General features: G+C 45.0%; 1 protein-coding gene across 1 annotated transcript; it reads right to left on the minus strand.

The window, feature by feature from the left end:
* Window positions 1–1,688: 1,688 nt before the first annotated feature.
* On the minus strand, window positions 1,689–13,359 carry LOC135495016 (uncharacterized). Its single transcript, XM_064783404.1, has 16 exons — window positions 13,251–13,359; window positions 12,030–12,187; window positions 11,563–11,716; window positions 11,196–11,383; window positions 10,812–10,920; window positions 10,098–10,358; window positions 9,610–9,726; window positions 9,045–9,339; window positions 8,564–8,685; window positions 7,847–8,331; window positions 7,305–7,430; window positions 6,669–6,965; window positions 4,429–6,309; window positions 3,952–4,041; window positions 3,524–3,619; window positions 1,689–3,134 (listed from the first exon to the last, which is right to left on the minus strand). Exons 1-16 carry the CDS (start codon window positions 13,300–13,302, stop codon window positions 2,571–2,573), a joined length of 4,995 nt encoding a protein of 1,664 aa, XP_064639474.1. The 5' UTR covers window positions 13,303–13,359; the 3' UTR covers window positions 1,689–2,570.
* Between the last annotated feature and the right edge of the window lie 4,403 nt (window positions 13,360–17,762).

Raw genomic sequence — 17,762 nt, forward strand, 5'->3', positions numbered from 1 at the left:
TCGGAATCAAGGAGGAGGTTTACTACAATATGTTGGAGTACGAGGATATCAAATCCAAAAGGAGGTTCCGGTCTCCATTGCGGTATTTTCTATATATCTTGGCGTCGGATCTAAACAAGGCTAGCTGCCTTGATTTGTTTTCCAACCCCGTCATCACAAGATGGATATCAGCCAAAGTGAAGCGGAACTTTCCCTACCTGATCCTCTGGTTCATTCTGAGGCTTCTCTTCGTCATCATGTTCTTCAACACTGGCATAGCAAGCGGTTTCTTTACAATGAAACAAAGCTGCAGGAATGGCGTTCGTGATGTCATAGATGAGGTTAATGGCACAGACGACATCAGGAACTACACAATGCCGCGGAGTATTAACACAACTAACTTTACCACTACAGAACAAACTGCACCAAAGTTCACTGATTCTGTGTCAGTTTCAAAAGGCATTGCCAACCAGATCTGCAGCATCTATATGGTGATTTTTGGTCTGTGTAGCATGATATTTGACATTGGGGAATTCATTGTTAAGTTCATCTACCACCGTCGCTCCCGCCAACTGTACCTTCGTCCAGGTACGGATCACAACTACGTCATATCCTCCTCTCTATACAGGATTTCGCAATTTCTCACAGTTGCCATGGTACTGATCCATTCAAGCGGAGCTGTTATCGCCGAACTACTTCCGTTCATCTGTGTCCTGATCACGTGGTCGATGATGTATTTTGTGCAGTTCTTACCAATCATCGGCCATCTTGTAATCGGTCTGCAGAAAATGCTTCTGACATTTTGCGGATTCTTCTTCCTATTTTTCATCCTATTCGTCTCGTTCGCGCAGGCGTTCTCGAACGCTTTCCACGTGACATGCCGGAAGAAAGACTCAACCGGATTCTTCGAGGAACTATATGAAACATTTCTCATCATGCTAAACATCCGGAACTTTTCAAATATTCGCGGCCATTATCAAAAAGACATCATGCTCCTCCATGTTGTTTTTGTTGTTGTCATGGTGATCATGATGCTGAACTTTCTGATCGCTGTTATGACAGATGCTGTGACCCACGTGACCCGGAACAAGAACCTGATTCAGATTTTAGAGAAACTGGACGGTGCTCGAACCGTCGAGGATAGGGTCATGTGGTTGGTATCCAAGGTCTTCAAACAACAGCCCAATGTGGGCATCATTCATTTATCTCAAAGGGCCAAGGGAACTGGGCGATCAGTTGTGGGTTTAGATGCTTAGGTAAGTTACGAGATACACAACATTTGCTCTCTTAAAAATAAATTATAGGCAGGAGCTCGGTGAACAAGCTATGGACAGTCCAAGTTATTTTATGGTTGGTGTAGTGACAAAGATAAACCTTGATAGATGTTGTCGTCGATAAATGGTATTTCTTGATTCATTCGTCGATATTTATGTGATCTAACGATGCCACGCTGTGAGCCTCTAGGTCGCTAGGAAACTGATAAATCGTCCCTAGAGAAACCCGGTCCAATCCTGGTATTTGTGCCACCCCGCGTGGAAAGATCCATCAACCTTTATTTACTGGTTCTAAATCGCATCCTCCAAACTGAAGACGCCAATTCAGTCGACGACGCGATACAAAGTGAACAGTAACCTATATTCATAAGTTGGTGGTTGATTTATTGTGAAGTTCTGCATCCAAGAAATTCGGTGTCAGTGTTAAGATATCTTGCTGTTGTAGTGCCACATGTCGGTAGTTTTGATTACCAAACGTACCTCCCAATTTGAATTAAACATTTTGTTGTCATCCCAGACGTAGCGAGAGTTTTTGCAATATGAAATCAAACATTATAAACTGAGTTGTCAATTAGGTTACCAAAAGCCGAAGAAAAGGATTGACAACAAGTTGCCTTGAACTGTAATCCGTCATGGATGTCAGCATACACGAGATATCTCCCGTATCTCGTATCTATTTTTTAATCTCAAAAGCATCACGGGTATTTTGTGAGTCGATATCCAATTAAATCCCAATCTGATGACGGACCAATCAAGAAAGGACCCCTGTCAGTTTGAATGTGGGAGTTGATTAATTTTTTTTTTCGGAAGACGATTTTGATACACAATAATACACCGCACTTTCACACCGATCGTGTTGTCGCCTAATTGTATATGCAAGAGACGGATTACAACATTCCCCTCTTTACGAGATATTTGGCTGCAGAATTCTGAGAATGAATAAATATTCACACAGCGCCGTTGAAGCTTTGCTTGATCCTGAAGTCTAGAAAGTCTCACACGAGTGATATAATTTGCATAGTTGGTGTGAAAACATAGACATTCTTATACAACATGAAACTAATTGCTATAGTTAATGACCTCGGAAACTGACTTGACTTCTATAATGGGACAATTTTATTCCTGTCTACTGTATGTACACTTCTAAGCGACATTACACATAACGTGGTGCCACGTTGTCTATTTACCAATTCCTAGCGAGTATCTAGCTACGCCCGAATGACAATCATATTATATGGTAACCACATTCCAAAGGACGATTGGGATAATACTGTTCAATGTTAAAATAGATACATTGTTAAAATGCATGGTTTATGTTTAAACCCTCCAGTAGCTTCTTCTCTCGTTACTCAAGTCAAAACTCGGCGATGGCCCATCGCCCTGCCTCTCAACAGTGAGGAAAGTCCTTCCCTCAGTTCCGTGAGAGCTTTGCACGCTGTAGCCGCTATATGCGCTCTGCTTCTCTTGGTACGAATATCCCGCAGCGCCTTGCGTCCCGCCCACCCTGCTCATGGTAGCACTACTACTCTCGTTGCCCCCGGACATTGCAGCGCCGCCAGTCCCGCCAACCCTGCTCATGGTGGCACTGCTACTCTCGTGGCCCCCGGATATTGCAGCGCCGCCAGTCCCGCCAACCCTGCTCATGGTGGCACTGCTACTCTCGTGGCCCCCGGACATTGCAGCGTCGCCAGTCCCGCCAAACCTGCTAATGGTGGCACTGGTACGTTCGTGGCCCCCGGACATTGAAGCGCCGCCAGTCTCACCACGGTATTCCGCCCTTGAAGCGCTGTACTCCTGGAACGCACTCTGGCTTGACTGCACTTCCATCGCTTGGGTTTTGGTGTCTGTGTGCGTCTCATACGAATTCACTTCTGTTACCGCCTGAAACAAGGACAGATAATCCGTACTAATGTCACATTTTGCTAGGCTTGTATCCATCCCGTTAATAAATCCAGCGTGAAAGACAAGGCTCTTTTAACATAACAAGCCATGTTCTTTTCCTCGGCGTCCAGATTTTGACCGCTAGTCGGACGCAAAAGGTCGTGAGTCGGAGTATGAATCCGCCTTTAGCCAAATACAAACTAGGACACACTGATTCGACGGCAAATGACCAGACACCATGATCTAGACGACCTCGAATATCATTGCAATTACATTAACATTGTATACAATCAAGTAACAATCAAGCACTTTTGTTGCTTGCTGTATGACGTAATGATGTTCTATGCCAATTCCACCGTTTGTAATGACATTAACAACCCATTGGTTACCTCTTCTGTAACATCAGTTGACTCGATGGTCTCGGTCTCCTCGAAGAAGTCATGTGTTTCAGGCGGAGAAACCTCAAGATGGTGTTCAGGCTCTGGCTACAAACAAGCAAGGAAATGATACACTTCGTCTCGTGTCAATTTGGTCACAGGTTTTATGATGAAATGGTCTTTTTAACAATCCTCAGAGTAACCAACTCAGATCAATCTCAGTGAAGGGTTACACACGCATCTCAAAACGCTGAATCCCACCTTACCCGGTATGTCACAGCCTATTCAATAGGTCATGGCACATACCCAATCTGGTTTATGTCAGTCCAAAAACCCTTCTAGGAGTGAAGTCCGGAGAAATGCAGCTTAATTCCAGGATGAACACCTGGGACGATGATGAATTCACAGAAGGTGTTCCCTATATCAAAATGTAAACTTACCCGCTGCGGTTCCTCCAGGCTATAGTTACCACTGTCGACGAAGATGACCTCGGGTCCCTTAGCATACTGATGTGACATCTCTGAATGTTCCTGTAATGACGGCAGTGGTTTGAAACAAGACGCTCAAAGCCGCAAAGGGCAAATGTACCAAACATATCCCCACTGTCATACTTTCAAATTCAGGAGTTTTCCACTAGAGGCAACTACACAGGCCAATAGAGTTGCGATCGAGTTGAAGGCACTTGCATATTGACTAACCAAAGTGGCAGCCAACGGGAAGCATTTCGTTACCATCAACCCTTACTGGTGATTTCGTAGCTCTGCAATCGCAAGTGTTACCCTTAATTGATCGGTTGAGACTAGTCAACGAGGACATATAATGCAAGCAGGATAACACTGCATGAAGTGTTCGTGTACAGTAGCATCTATGACATCTACCAGCAACGACCCTATAAAAGTACATATCGATATACGTACCATACTTTCCAAGAATTCAATCGATCTATTTCTTCTCACCATAGTTTGTTCCATCACCTCCTGACCATGTTGTGGTCGATAAAAAGGTATTCCTCTCTCAAGTCCCGGTGCCGGCATATGAGATAGGTTTTCTGGTTGAACATCATCTGCCCAGCTTCCTTTCTGCACAGGAGCTCGGAGAGAAGCCAGCACAGGAGCCTCTACTTCCCATTGCTCTCGTTGGTCTAGTTGAACTGCTTGAGGTTGATCCTTCTCCAGCCATCTGCCTCTCTGCACAGGATCTCGGAGAGAAGCCAGCACAGGAGCCTCTACTTGCCATTGCTCTCGTTGGTCTAGTTGAACTGCTTGAGGTGGATCCTCCTCTAGCCATCTGCCTCTCTGCTCAGGATCTCGGAGGGAAGCCTGTACAGGAGCCTCTACTTGCCATTGCTCTCGTTGGTCTAGTTGAACTGCTTGAGGTGGATCCTCCTCCAGCCATCTGCCTCTCTGCTCAGGATCTCGGAGGGAAGCCTGTACAGGAGCCTCTACTTGCCATTGCTCTCGTTGGTCTAGTTGAACTGCTTGAGGTTGATCCTCCTCCAGCCATCTGCCTCTCTGCTCAGGATCTCGGAGAGAAGCCCGTACATGAGCCTCTCCTGGCCAATGGTCTTGATAGTTCGGCTCCACAGCTTGAAGAGGTGGCTCCTCGGGCCATCTACCGTGGCTTTCCTTGGTGATTGAGTCAGCGTCGAGTGGAAAATCTGTCTGTGTCTCGATGTTGGCACTTTCGAGGTGATCCAAAGCATCGAAATCAAAAGCTTGTCCACTTTCAACGTTCGGGCGTACGGTACACTGTATGGGTTCCTCTATGTCCAGATCTGTGGCACCCTTCGGTTTCGACCTGTGTGGTTTGGCAGGGGGTCGTCTGTGAACAGGTTTGTGTTTCGGTGTGGTTTGTTCCATCTCAATAGGGAAGGTCCGGTAAGTCGGAGCTGCATGTGGTGGAGTTGGCGGCCTCGACCAACGCTTCGGTCGCTCTGTCATCGTGTTCGTTTCCTTCGTTTCTATGGTGATTGGTCTGTATATTACATCTGGAACCTCCTGCTGGGAACGGATGTGACGTGTTTTATGCCTGTGAACCTCAGAGTAGTCTGTCCCCTGATCCTGCGGCTCAGTTGTGTTTCGTTGTTGGCTCGGCTCTCGTGATGGTGGAACTCGCTCCAGGGGAATGTCGAACTCGTTCTTAGTCATCGTGTTCGTTTCCCTCGTTTCTATAGTGATTGGTCTGTATATTACTTCTGGAACCTCCTGCTGGGAGCGGATGTGGCGTGTTTTATGCCTGTGAACCTCAGAGTAGTCTGTCCGCTGATCCTGCGGCTCAGCTGGCTTTCGTTGATGGCTTGGGTCTCGTGAGGGTGAAACTCGCTCCAGGGGAATGTCGAACTCGTTCTTAGTCATCGTGTTCGTTTCCTTCGTTTCTATGGTGATTGGTCTGTATATTACTTCTGGAACTTCCCTCTGGGAGCGGATGTGACGTGTTTTATGCCTGTGAACCTCAGAGTAGTCTCTCCCCTGATCCTGCGGCTCAGTTGGGTTTCGTTGTTGGCTCGGCTCTCGTGAGGGTGGAACTCGCTCCAGGGGAATGTCGAACTCGTTCTTAGTCATCGTGTTCGTTTCCTTCGTTTCTATAGTGATTGGTCTGTATATTACTTCTGGAACTTCCCTCTGGGAGCGGATGTGACGTGTTTTTTGCGTGAGAACCTCAGAGTAGTCTGTCCGCTGATCCTGTTGCTCAGCTTGGTTCCGTTGTTGGCTCGGGTCTCGTGAGTCTGGAACTCGCTCCAGGGGAATGTCGAACTCGTTCTCATATTTAGATCGTCTTAATGTTTGTGTGGCTTCATCCTAAAATATAAAGTAACAAATTCAAATTAGTTTTGTACAGTGCTTCTTTGTTGATTAAACACCTTGGCATTGTAATATAGCTGTTGGTAGATACATTTGGCTCTTCCATTTCTTTGCTTAACTGAATCTTGGCATTACAGATCGATGTGACCTTTCTTTCAACAACAGAAGAAATGTATTTTCTATATTCCTATTGAATCCCTGGTCAGCTTCATTGTTAGTGCAACGGTTGCAACTGCCACCTGAGGCAACAGCTCCATTGGTAGACAAATATACCCAGCTCTCGTACTTGCCCTAAGATGAAAGGAATCATCTAGCTATATTGTCCAGGAGAAACAATCTTATTTCACTCTACGTACGGTAGTATATCGTGGCGTCCGCCTAACCACCGGAGCTGTCGCATACTTGGACATATCCTTCCTCCTCTTGACCTCCGTATAAGTTGCAGTGTCTCGACCATAGTCCACAGATGTAGGATCTCCCATATCCACCATGGCTGACAGCTTGGCGTTACGCGGGATGGATGAACTTCGTAAATGGTGGTCGACGTCTACTCTGGTGTCGTGGTAGAGCTGGGCTAATTTTATCCTCCGTGGGAGAGAGCCGCACTCGTCATCATTAGTGTAAATCTGGATCTTGGCGTCCCTCGTAGAAGGCTAAACAAGATAAGTACTATCATCAGGTGTGTTGATGATGGAAAATGTTCAACTGCTTCTCTGCTTTTTGCGGTTGTGGTCTAGTTTCTGCGTAAGTAGCAAAACGACTGTAATAAGACTAATGCACTACCAAAACCGTGGCATTTGACAGATTCTTTAAAACATAATGAGTTTAGGCTAGCTGTTACTCTTTATCAAGAGCAATACACAGTAGCAGTTACATCCAGCATTGGCAAGCAGTTCTTTGTAGAAGGTCTTCATAGCTCCTCATAAAACTCGGGAATGAAGGTCTGAAATTCTTAATTTCCAAAGTCAAGCAAAGGTTTGAATTGCACATACCACTTGTTCCCCTGGTTGGTAGAAAGTGATGACCTCCACACTTGACCTTCGCTTCCTGTCTCTGTTCACGCTGTCCCTCCGTGAGAGATGCTCGCCCATTGGCTGGGAGGAGTAACGCTCATCTCGCTGGGACGAATGGGAAATCATTTAATACACTTGCTACTTTCCTCAAGAAAGAATATGAGACTTCTGCTCAGCGTTGGTCAATCAGAAAGCCTGTAAAACTGATGGCCACTGGTAAGCATGATAGGTGTCACTTGGTTTGGCAATACTTGAGCGGAAGTATCATATTCAGGCTTGAAGAGAGTGGCAAATTGGTACATATTTTTATTAGTTTGTGAAGTACAAGTGATGAAAGTGACCTTCATGCATTGTTAGAGATCAAAGGGTGTTCGTTTGCACTTGCCTGCCTGGAATTTTCATGACTAACCACGCCAAACATGATAACTCGTTCACAATGACATCTAGTAGCAACCGAACTCTGGTCTGAGTTCACTTTGGTAGACTCTCCATACAAGGCTAGCATGTTGTGTATTTCGTACCTTCGAAATTCTTTTTAAAACCGGCTCTGATACATCTAATTCATCATCATAGCTCCGAGCCAAGCGTTCCTTACTTCTGGTACGATTCCAATCGGAGGCAAGGGAGTAAGTCTGAATTGATTCAGAGGCTGCCGGGTAACTGAACATCTTCACCTTCTTTCCACTGTGGTCCAGAAACACGTCACGAGTCACGTGATTGTCTCGCCCAATATAACGAGAATTCACCGTGAAGTTATTTCCGCTAGTCTGTGTTTCCATGGTGTTCATGCCCTGTTCACCCTCACTGGAACTGCTTTCGATGTCGTAGGAGAACACCGTGTTCTTCGTTGTGTCTGACTTTCGTGACGTCATTGTGTCGGTCTTTCGTGTCGTCATTGTGTCCGACTTCCCCTTGAAGTCATTGTGTAGATAATATCCCCTGGCGTAGCCATCCGTGGCGTTCACCCCTACACTTCCTGCAGTGACCTTTGCAGCAGTTGAAAATGCTGTGAAATAATCGACACGTTAAAGCAGATATTGAAATAGGTAGGGCAGCAACGGTTCGTTGACCTGAAAAATTTTTTTCTCCTTGAAGAACAGACGAAGGCTACAGACCATGCAGAGCATGCAGACCAGGCAATGAAAGCTTGATGAATCATCAGGTTTACAAACATGGCCATCCCCCAAGCGGACTCTTCACATAATTTTAAGTTCGTTTCTCTGAATGATCATACTTACCACTGTTCACGCCAACTTCTGTTTTCTCATTCCTCTGCAGTGTCAGCAGTCTGATCTTGTTGATCATCCTGCTGCTGATAGCGACACCATCAGTAGGACAGCACACGCACAATGGGATTTTCCTGCAAGAAGAGTGATTTCAGTTGGACAGTTGCGATATGGTCGCATGCCATTTGGTGGTTCTTGTCAGAGGTTTTCAACACTGGCCAGGTTTGTCTAGCTCAGCAGTATCTTCACCAACAAGTCAGAGGTAGAGGAAGAAGCTACCAGCAGCACTTTACCAAAGGCTATGGTTTGCATCGGTGGATGACTGATCTTGAGCATCACTTCAACTCGATCATTGTGTTCAGCAACAACTTTGTAAGTAAAATGGGGTGCTGACATCAGATCACACGACAAACTGCTTTGTTTTTATGTATTGAATTCCAGTAGAACAAATAGGATGAGAATTATGCAGATTCGCTGTAAACTATACTCATACTTCTTCTTCAAGACGTCATATGAAGATCCCCGATACGATCTTCCACAGCAAACGCAACAGCTAAACAGAGGGAGACACCAGCAGAGTGTGGAGCAGCAGCCAAGACAATCCGGGCAGTACTTGGCACAGCATGGGCAGCAGATGAGGGCGGTGCTGGTGAGCCAACCACAACACCAGAGGAGCAGGAAGAGCAGGAGGAGAAGGATGAAGAAAATGAGAATGGCTAGGAAGACCCAAAGAGCGTAGAGGCCGCTGGAGCCAGAGGGGTAGACGACGGCCCCGACTTCTTCATCAGCTGCAAAGACATAACGTGATATGAGAAGGATGGCGAGGAAGACCTGCAGGTGGTAGAGGCCGCTGGAGCCAGAGGAGTAGGGCACGCGGCCCACGCGTCTTCACGTGATAATGAGAGGATGGCGTGGAAGGCCCACAAAGGTAGAGGCTGCCGGAGTTCAAACACATAGCCTTGATTTGTTATTCTTTTGAATAATTGTCATCAACATAGAACTACAACAAATCCACCCATATGTCACACAACACATAGAGCACAAAACAGCAAACCTACATTCTGGTGTCTGGATGTTTCGGAACACTGTCTTGCCAACCCCAGCTTCGTTCATCGCCGCAATCTCGAACACATATTTTTTACCCGGATCGAGGCCTGGGACGACGATTGGGTCACCTGGGAAGAAAGAGAAACCGAGGTAAAGGCAAACGGCACTATTTTGATGCTTAAGCAAACTTGAATGGCCAGACGACCTAATGGACCCGCAGTGAACAGTTCAAACATGCGGCTGTCATTTAATAATTCCACATTTTGGGAAATGATTGGCTTAGTGCTGATTACTACTGCCTGCAGAGAAGACATGACATACTTCACTCTTCCCGATTCAATGGCTAAACCCTCCGAATACTAGACTAGGTATTGATATAGCTCCCTGCTGGTTTACTTCACGGGCTGGGGATATCTTCCCACACATTTGGATCGCCAGTTTTACCAGTGGCACAAAAGTACTGTCACAGCAAGCATGCCTACGCCGCGAATAATCTTACCGATATTGAACACCTGGGAGGACACCGAATGGGCTTGTCCACCTTCTGCACCTTCCCCTCCTGCTACCCCGAAACCACCTCCTTCTCCCTCTACCCCGCCTCCCCCTCCTGTTGCCATAGACTCCTCCACTTCCTCCATCCAGCGGACCCTGTAGCCAGTGATAGGGAGACCACCAGTATCACCGGGCTCGGCCACACCCAGCTCGACGTAGGTGGACCGCGTGGTCTTGACAGTTATATTCGCAGTTTTCTCTGGAATTGCTGGAAAATCGAAAGGGTTGGATTAGCAACCAAGCCTGGGCGAGGGATAGCAAGCAAGACGTCAGCTAATCAGGCTTGGGGCAGTTGTGATAGTTGTGGGCGTATTGTTGCCTTTGATATTAAAGTATTGCTGGTTCGCTAGCCGTATCTGATATCTTCCTCGTAACCACACGACGAGGTGGCTTCCCCCTAATCACCGATGTAGCATAGCCGCGTACGGTCTTCTTCCTTACTAGGTCATACAAACCAAAGGCTACTACTCTTATTTCCTCAATGATGGATAAAGTCAGTGAAGGTATGGCTGCCTTCCGAAAGTCTGTTTAAGCCAATTCTCAATATATTCAGCATTCAAGGACAATGGTGAAGCTGTTAAAGTAAATGAGTCTTCCTTGATATAATACCAGGAGCGTTACCTACTGAATAGAAGAAGAGCTATTATGGAGGTTGCGTTACCTGCTGCCTGGAGTTTGTACTGCATGACGGCTGATCCATGCTGGTTGGTGGCTTTACAACTGTAGGTGCCAAAGATCCACTGCCCGTTATCATCAGCTGAGGTCAAGATCTGCAACATAAGGAAATCGAGAATGCATGCGAACACGGAAACTGGTGCAGGTGTTTCTCGCGGCAGAGGCAGACTTCAATAGTACAGTAAAGTAGTCTCGAGTTCAGTTATTTTCTTCATCAATCTACTTTCAATGCAAGGGTAGGACCACTTCTAATAACACGCTTTGACCGGCAACAGTAGGATCCACCAACAAGTGGCTAACATCTTTCCTGAGTTTAATAATTGTTTATTTTCCAAGCATCTTCGTTTCTTGCTATTCTTGCATGTTATACCTTCAATGTACTTTTGCCTCCCTTGTCTACAATATTGAACGTGCTGTTGTCAGAGAGAAGGGTGTTGTCTTTGTACCACCTGTAGGAGGGACCCGGATGTCCGTCTGCTTGGCAGGAAATGGAAGTGCTGCCACCTATGCTGTGATACTTCATAAACATATGTTGGCGGCTGCTGAATCGTGTCATGTCTGGAGAAAATAACAATGAACACCATGGATACGCCGACTGTGAGTGAAATGATAATGATCCGTGATAGAGAAACGAACAGCGATGATGGATGGAAACAGTGATTGAACAACTGGCGGTAACATCCTTTTGGTTTCAGCCATGGAACAAGTTTACTCACATTCATCACTTTTTTACTCACATTCGATGATGAGCAGTCTTGTCTTCGTCACCATCTTCCCCGACTCGAGTCTGACCAAACAAGTATAGTTGCGAGTGTCCTCCGGCTTCAGATCAGTGATGGTCAACTCGATCACACCGTGCCTACGCTTCTCGACTTTGATGCGGTCATCAAACTGGAAAACAATCGGGAAATGACGGATGAGGCAATGAAAAGATGATTGAACTAAAGTCACGGACCTGCCAGAATCGGCTTCGGCCTGGCAAGCCTGGTATAGGCCCTACTCGGCCGGTTCGTAGATCGCCACTCTCGGGCCGCCGTCTGTTCGCGGATTGCATGTCAAAGGGGAAAGGTCATGATGACACATACCACGACCAAACTCATAATCATATCGTGGTAAGGATATCATTCTTTTAGATCACTCTGAAGATTCTGAGGTCCTCTTTTCGGAAAGATTTCTCAAGAAATCTAAGAGAAATCGGTCATACCGGTTGTGTGCCCTCCAGTAGTCGCTTTGCATCGCCCTCTCTCTTCCAACTCATCTGTTCGCGGCCATTGGCGCCGTCCAACTTGCAGTAAAGATGCGCATCATCGCCTTCCTTCTCGACGCCGTCGCCCAGGTAGTGGAGGTCCGTAACTGCCTCAGCTGACATGAAACAGAAACGTTGAGGAATCGTGTATACGTGTTCATTAAATACGTGGCCATTGTGTTTCTCGTGAATGCCACGTTTCAGCAAGGCATATAAGCATCGCGGGGTTGGTCGATCACGAGGGATGCAAACCAACTCTCCCTCCAACTGGGAAAGGTATTTGAAATCGAGCGAATAAAGCCGTTGAGTTTAAATTTGATCTTTTGCTATGAATTTGCACAAAAGGAACACTTTCTATCAGAACTAAGACCATGATTTCTCTGAACGAACCAGGTCAATGATCGATGATGTCCAATTATCTCCTGCATGAGACTTTGTTTGCTGAGCAATATTGTTAATACGAACTAATCAGGAATAATTAAGGTTGATATTGGCAAATTTGTTTTATGCAAAACATTGATGTAGATTTGTCATAATCTAGGTTATGGCCTCATTCTGGCAGGTATCGCTAGTTAATATAACCATGTACGACGATAAGTTCTTTTTAGCATATTGCTGCAGGACCAAGTTGCCATGTTTCCCCCATGACCCTGGACTTCAGGCATTGATGATGATTGAGCACTGAATGATGAATGCAGTCCACGGTGACATTTCACCCAAACAAAACCTTTGTTTTTACGCTGCATCGCTCCCAAACATAGCTTTTCATTCCGGCGATGACAAAAACGGAAACGGGGATAAAACGCGCCGTGCTGAAGTAAATACCACTCATTCTCAGGCCGGTCACGGTTTGTTCTCCCGGGTTTGCTCTACTGTCGCCCAGAGTAGTAAAGTGTTGGAAAAATAAAACATTAGATAGTTTCTACATATATGCAAGATGCCCGGCGAAAACAGAAACAAACTGCTATTTTATTAACCGGGACTTCAGTTTAGTTAGAACGTAAAGTTTTGGCATGATACATTCATGCAGGTCTATTCCCACAGAAGATCCTGCATCGATGGTGCATCGTAACAGGGTGGATTCTGACTACGTAATTATACCCCTGTTTACTTATACGTTCTACATGTCAAAATGGGGAGAAGCTTTGGCAAAATATATGAAAAATACACGGTACCTACCGGTTGTGAACAACACGAGAACAGCTAGGACGACACGTAAGGCTGTCTTCATTCTGCCCAGCAGTCGAGCGCACACCCCTCACTACATTCTTCTTACAACACCACAACTGCTTTCTCACAATTGGACTCGGCAATTTCACCGGTGCACTATTTCCAGGGTGACTAGCATAATGACATTAATTGGATATTTCGCAGGTTTTTGGTCTCATACCAATTTCCCTGAGGCAAACTAGGCCAACCTGTCTGAGGAATAAGTATTATTGCGTCATTTAGGTGATGAATGGAGATTTGTGTTGATGACAAATGTACCTTTCTGCACGTGAGAAGGCGATTGGCACGTATATTTTAACGCTTTCCAACTAGAGATGGATTGAATTGATGACTGATGGCACACCCGTAAATCCTTTATTCATATCTGAGTTAAAAGTCGGCCTTACCCTATCTATATATATGAATTATACTTTCGATAAAGACTTCCTCTTGAAAACAAAAAAGGCTGGCCGTTTAAGAGCAGTGTTTGTTTATTATCTGTAATGTTCTGGTATAAGTGGCAGAATCAACGATTGTTTTTTTTACATCTGCAGAGGAAGTAATTGAGTCATTCGGTTTCGCAAAGTCGGTCTACCGCTATTTAGCTCTCGTTATGTAGTTGAGATTAATCAGGCATTTATATTCCCGCTCCTGGTTTAAGATGCTGAACTAGAAATATACAGTACATCAAAAGTTCGAAAACGTTGCGTTCAATAAATTATACAGCTAAAACAACAAGTCTTATAATGATATCTCATTTGTTTTGTTCAACAATGTTGACGGCGAGTGCAGTACATTTAAAAATATATACATGTAGTAATAATAATTGTATTGCTTTTCTTTACACGAATCATTGATTTTTATTCTGACATAAAAAAAACCCATTCTCCTAATTCCAAGCTGATGCTGGGTAGAGGGTTCAAGGCTAACACAAAATGCATGGGGTGCACCCTTTGTTAGTATTTCGTTCTATACAACTCCTTTAGGCTACGATTAACAAGGATCTGAAGGGCCTTTGTTTCCCATCAACGGTATCATAGGCCTCGAGAATGTGAGAATAACTATCAGTTTGGTCAATTCAAGCACTCTCATCGACAAGCCAAGGAAACGTGGACATGAAGAACAACTGCAGACCGATTTCGTGACTCATCATAAATGCCTGCAACCCGCCTTCTCAAGGAAATGCCGGACTCTTGACTGCGACGGGGCTACACTATTCAACAACCGTAAGAAGGAAATATAGATGACATTACAATGATATTCTGGTGTTGTTGGTGGGTACTCTTCCTCCAGTTTCACGTTCCGCCGACAGACTGCGACACACTTGATGAATTGTCGAGAATCGATTACCATCTGCTGTTCAAAGACTGCAGTCCTTTACACATTTCAATAGAGCCAGCATGTTTTCTTTAACCCTTTAGCTATTGTTGTAATCGACCCATTTTGCCTGCTGAACAACATTACATCATCCCCGAAGCGTTTCTGAAATGTCCAAAGAATACGTGCATCGGTTCTCAGTCCCACGGGATACAAAATATAGCTCGAATCCACCAAAGAGTCGTATATCAGGACACTTTTACGATCACCGAATAATCGACAAGTTTTCTTAGATATAATTATTGTGATGTATCGATTGTACCAGTGTTATATCTGAGAGTCCTTGATCCTCCAATTAGTGGTAACATTAGAACAGCAGGTAATCTGGCCTTGTAAGCAGTGTGAGACATTGCTCTCACTTCATTTACTGTAAGTTCACAAGGACAGAGACTATGAAACTCGACAAATTTGAAATGCTCGTTCGTAATGTAGGCTTATCAAGACCGGACATGACGCCAGTCTTTGCTAGGTCTACGATCGACTGTGCCCTTCTCTGTGTACACACAATCGTCATGGGCTGCACGACAATTAACATGCTCAGCGATGGACAGAACCCCGCAGCAATTTGTCGACGGAATAAAAAGAAGGGGACGTGTATGGAGAAAAAGGAGCTGGAAACTTTTCAAAATGCGAGACTCTTGCAGAGGAAGGTAGGTGACCAGACGATCGATTCATCATCATTAAGGTCGGATTCGTGTGGCAGACTTGGTTTGTTGGACAACAAACAGGGTATCTTGGTGGTGGCCACCTATTTATGTTGAGACTACATAGCTACATCAGTCATGTGAGTGGGTGGTCACTCGTAGGGTACCAGGCGCCAATTCATCTGACAGAATACCTCTTTACTTCCTATTACTGCTGGCATTTAATCTTATGAATCGGATCCCTCAGCTCTAAGGTTGGAAAACGAGTTCACCACTAGCTTGCCGTTAACTTTAACTTGGCGTTAGGCCTTGCTTGAAGGGATAACACCAACTCTAAGTCAACGACGTGTTGATGATGCTTCTTGCTCTAAAGAAACAGGATTTCTTACAGAGGTTGCGATCGCTAGACATCCTGATGTGGCGTTATACCATTAGAAATTGCAGCAGGCAAAGTTTCGCTATTCATGTCATGAATTTTGATACAAACAATGACCACGGCGCAGAAGACACAAACACCCAATCACTCCAGCAGTGGTTTACCGACATCTTCAGTGTTGTTAATCTGATGTCAGTTGAACTGGAGGTTGGATCGAAGTCACGACTGCGCCAAGAGGACACTAACTTGGCTCGAACAGCAACTACCATTCCTGTCGGCTTGTATACCCTGTGAAGGCATGTCATCTTAAACCTATCAGGCTTAGTATGTTTTTTAGGAATCTTTGATTTCGTATCATTAGGATGACCACAAGCTGAAATTCCGTTATACTAAGACGCAATCATATCAACTCAAACCCCCGATTCTCATGCCGAGAGTCCGACCTGAGACCAATGAGTTTGTCATCCACCAGCAATATCTTATGATTTTCTACACAGAAACTATTCTGTATCATAATGTCGAAGTACACCGCTTGAGAACGCTGGCGTATCACCGTCAACCAATGAATGGTTCACTCAAAATAGCATTCAGTGCACACTTCTTCACGGCAAAAGAAAAACGACTGGCTTGTCACAAGCAGTTTGTGATCATCATAACGGATCACAAAGTGAAATTATTCGATTTTAAAAAGGGGTCATTCACTGGCCACGTTACTCTGCCGTCTGGTACCAACTGCATTAAGAAGGCGTTATTGGATCATCTTTACAGAGATAGGGTCGAGATATCAAACTCCTATCACTTGACCATTCAAAACAACATTGCCTTAATCAGATGCCTCCCCGAGAAAATACCAGCCACGAAAGTGCTATATCTCTTTTTCGTGTATACTGTCCGTATTATCAACAAAGATGGCTGGACCCTCATCAGGCTAACAGATGGCCGACTCAACGTAAAACGTGTATTCATGGCCGCGGCTTTTCTTCCACGCCCATATCGTCTTGATGCATTTGGCTTTTTAAACAATTCAGACGTTGTATTCATTTACGTCAAGAAAAAAATCATTGGAAAGAAGTTTCACATCAAACTAGTAATTTACAGAAATGCGTCATATTACAAGAAAAAACAAATCCTTAAAATCACGCTTCGCCGCCACGAATACAATCTCGTGCCGAGAGCATTATGGGCCTTTGACATGTTGAGAAATGGTTTATCTGTTCTGGTCATGAGGAGTGGTTCCTCAGAGAAAATGGTGATCATTGGATGCAGCCCCCGCAATCCTATAGTTCAAAGGTCACGGCCTGTGACCGTACATGACATTGTAAGGTCAAAGTTCAAGGCCGAGTTTTCTTTTCACTATCTCGATGCATCAGGGCATGAGTACGCATTGGTTCCGACCAGGGTTTTAGGCACAATATACAAACGGTCATACCGTTTTACGAAAGTTGACTACAATAGACTTGAATAGAAGAAAAATCATAAATGACGTTTCACCTACTGGGGCGTTATAGTCGCGTGGGTAAAGTACAGATATTCGCCCCAGTCGATTCTTCCGGTAAATGGTACGCTGGATCAGTGGCCTGGATACCAAGAAAAGGAGCGTTGACCTCACTGATGTGTTTTCTTCTCACTAGGAACCCAGGCGATTCCGTTACAACACATACAAACTAATCGTTTTCATCCCCCCTCCAAAACTCAAAGGCGGTGATTCTAAATATGCTGACGCGTGGTTATTCGATCACAATCACGGTCTATTCGTTATTTATCACAGATCGGACGCTCAAAGTCCAATGGAGAGGGTAATATCATATCGTAAAGGAACAGACATGGCCTACCGTATTGTATATAAAGCTGAATTAAGAAGAACGAAAGAACTTTGTAATTTAAATTTTCATTGGCTCTATAGGTATTTTATTATAGTCACACCATGTACAGCACTGCGCGGACGAAGTGTACGTCTAACGAAGTCATATGAACTCGTCGATATACGGACTGGAGAGATGTACATCATGCAGCGGGAGGAACACAGCATATACATTGCAGCAGAATTACGCGAGCTTTTAAGGAGGATGATGGTTCCTGATTTCT

This window comes from Lineus longissimus, chromosome 10 (assembly GCF_910592395.1).
Source record: "Lineus longissimus chromosome 10, tnLinLong1.2, whole genome shotgun sequence".
Lineage (NCBI taxonomy): Eukaryota > Metazoa > Nemertea > Pilidiophora > Heteronemertea > Lineidae > Lineus > Lineus longissimus.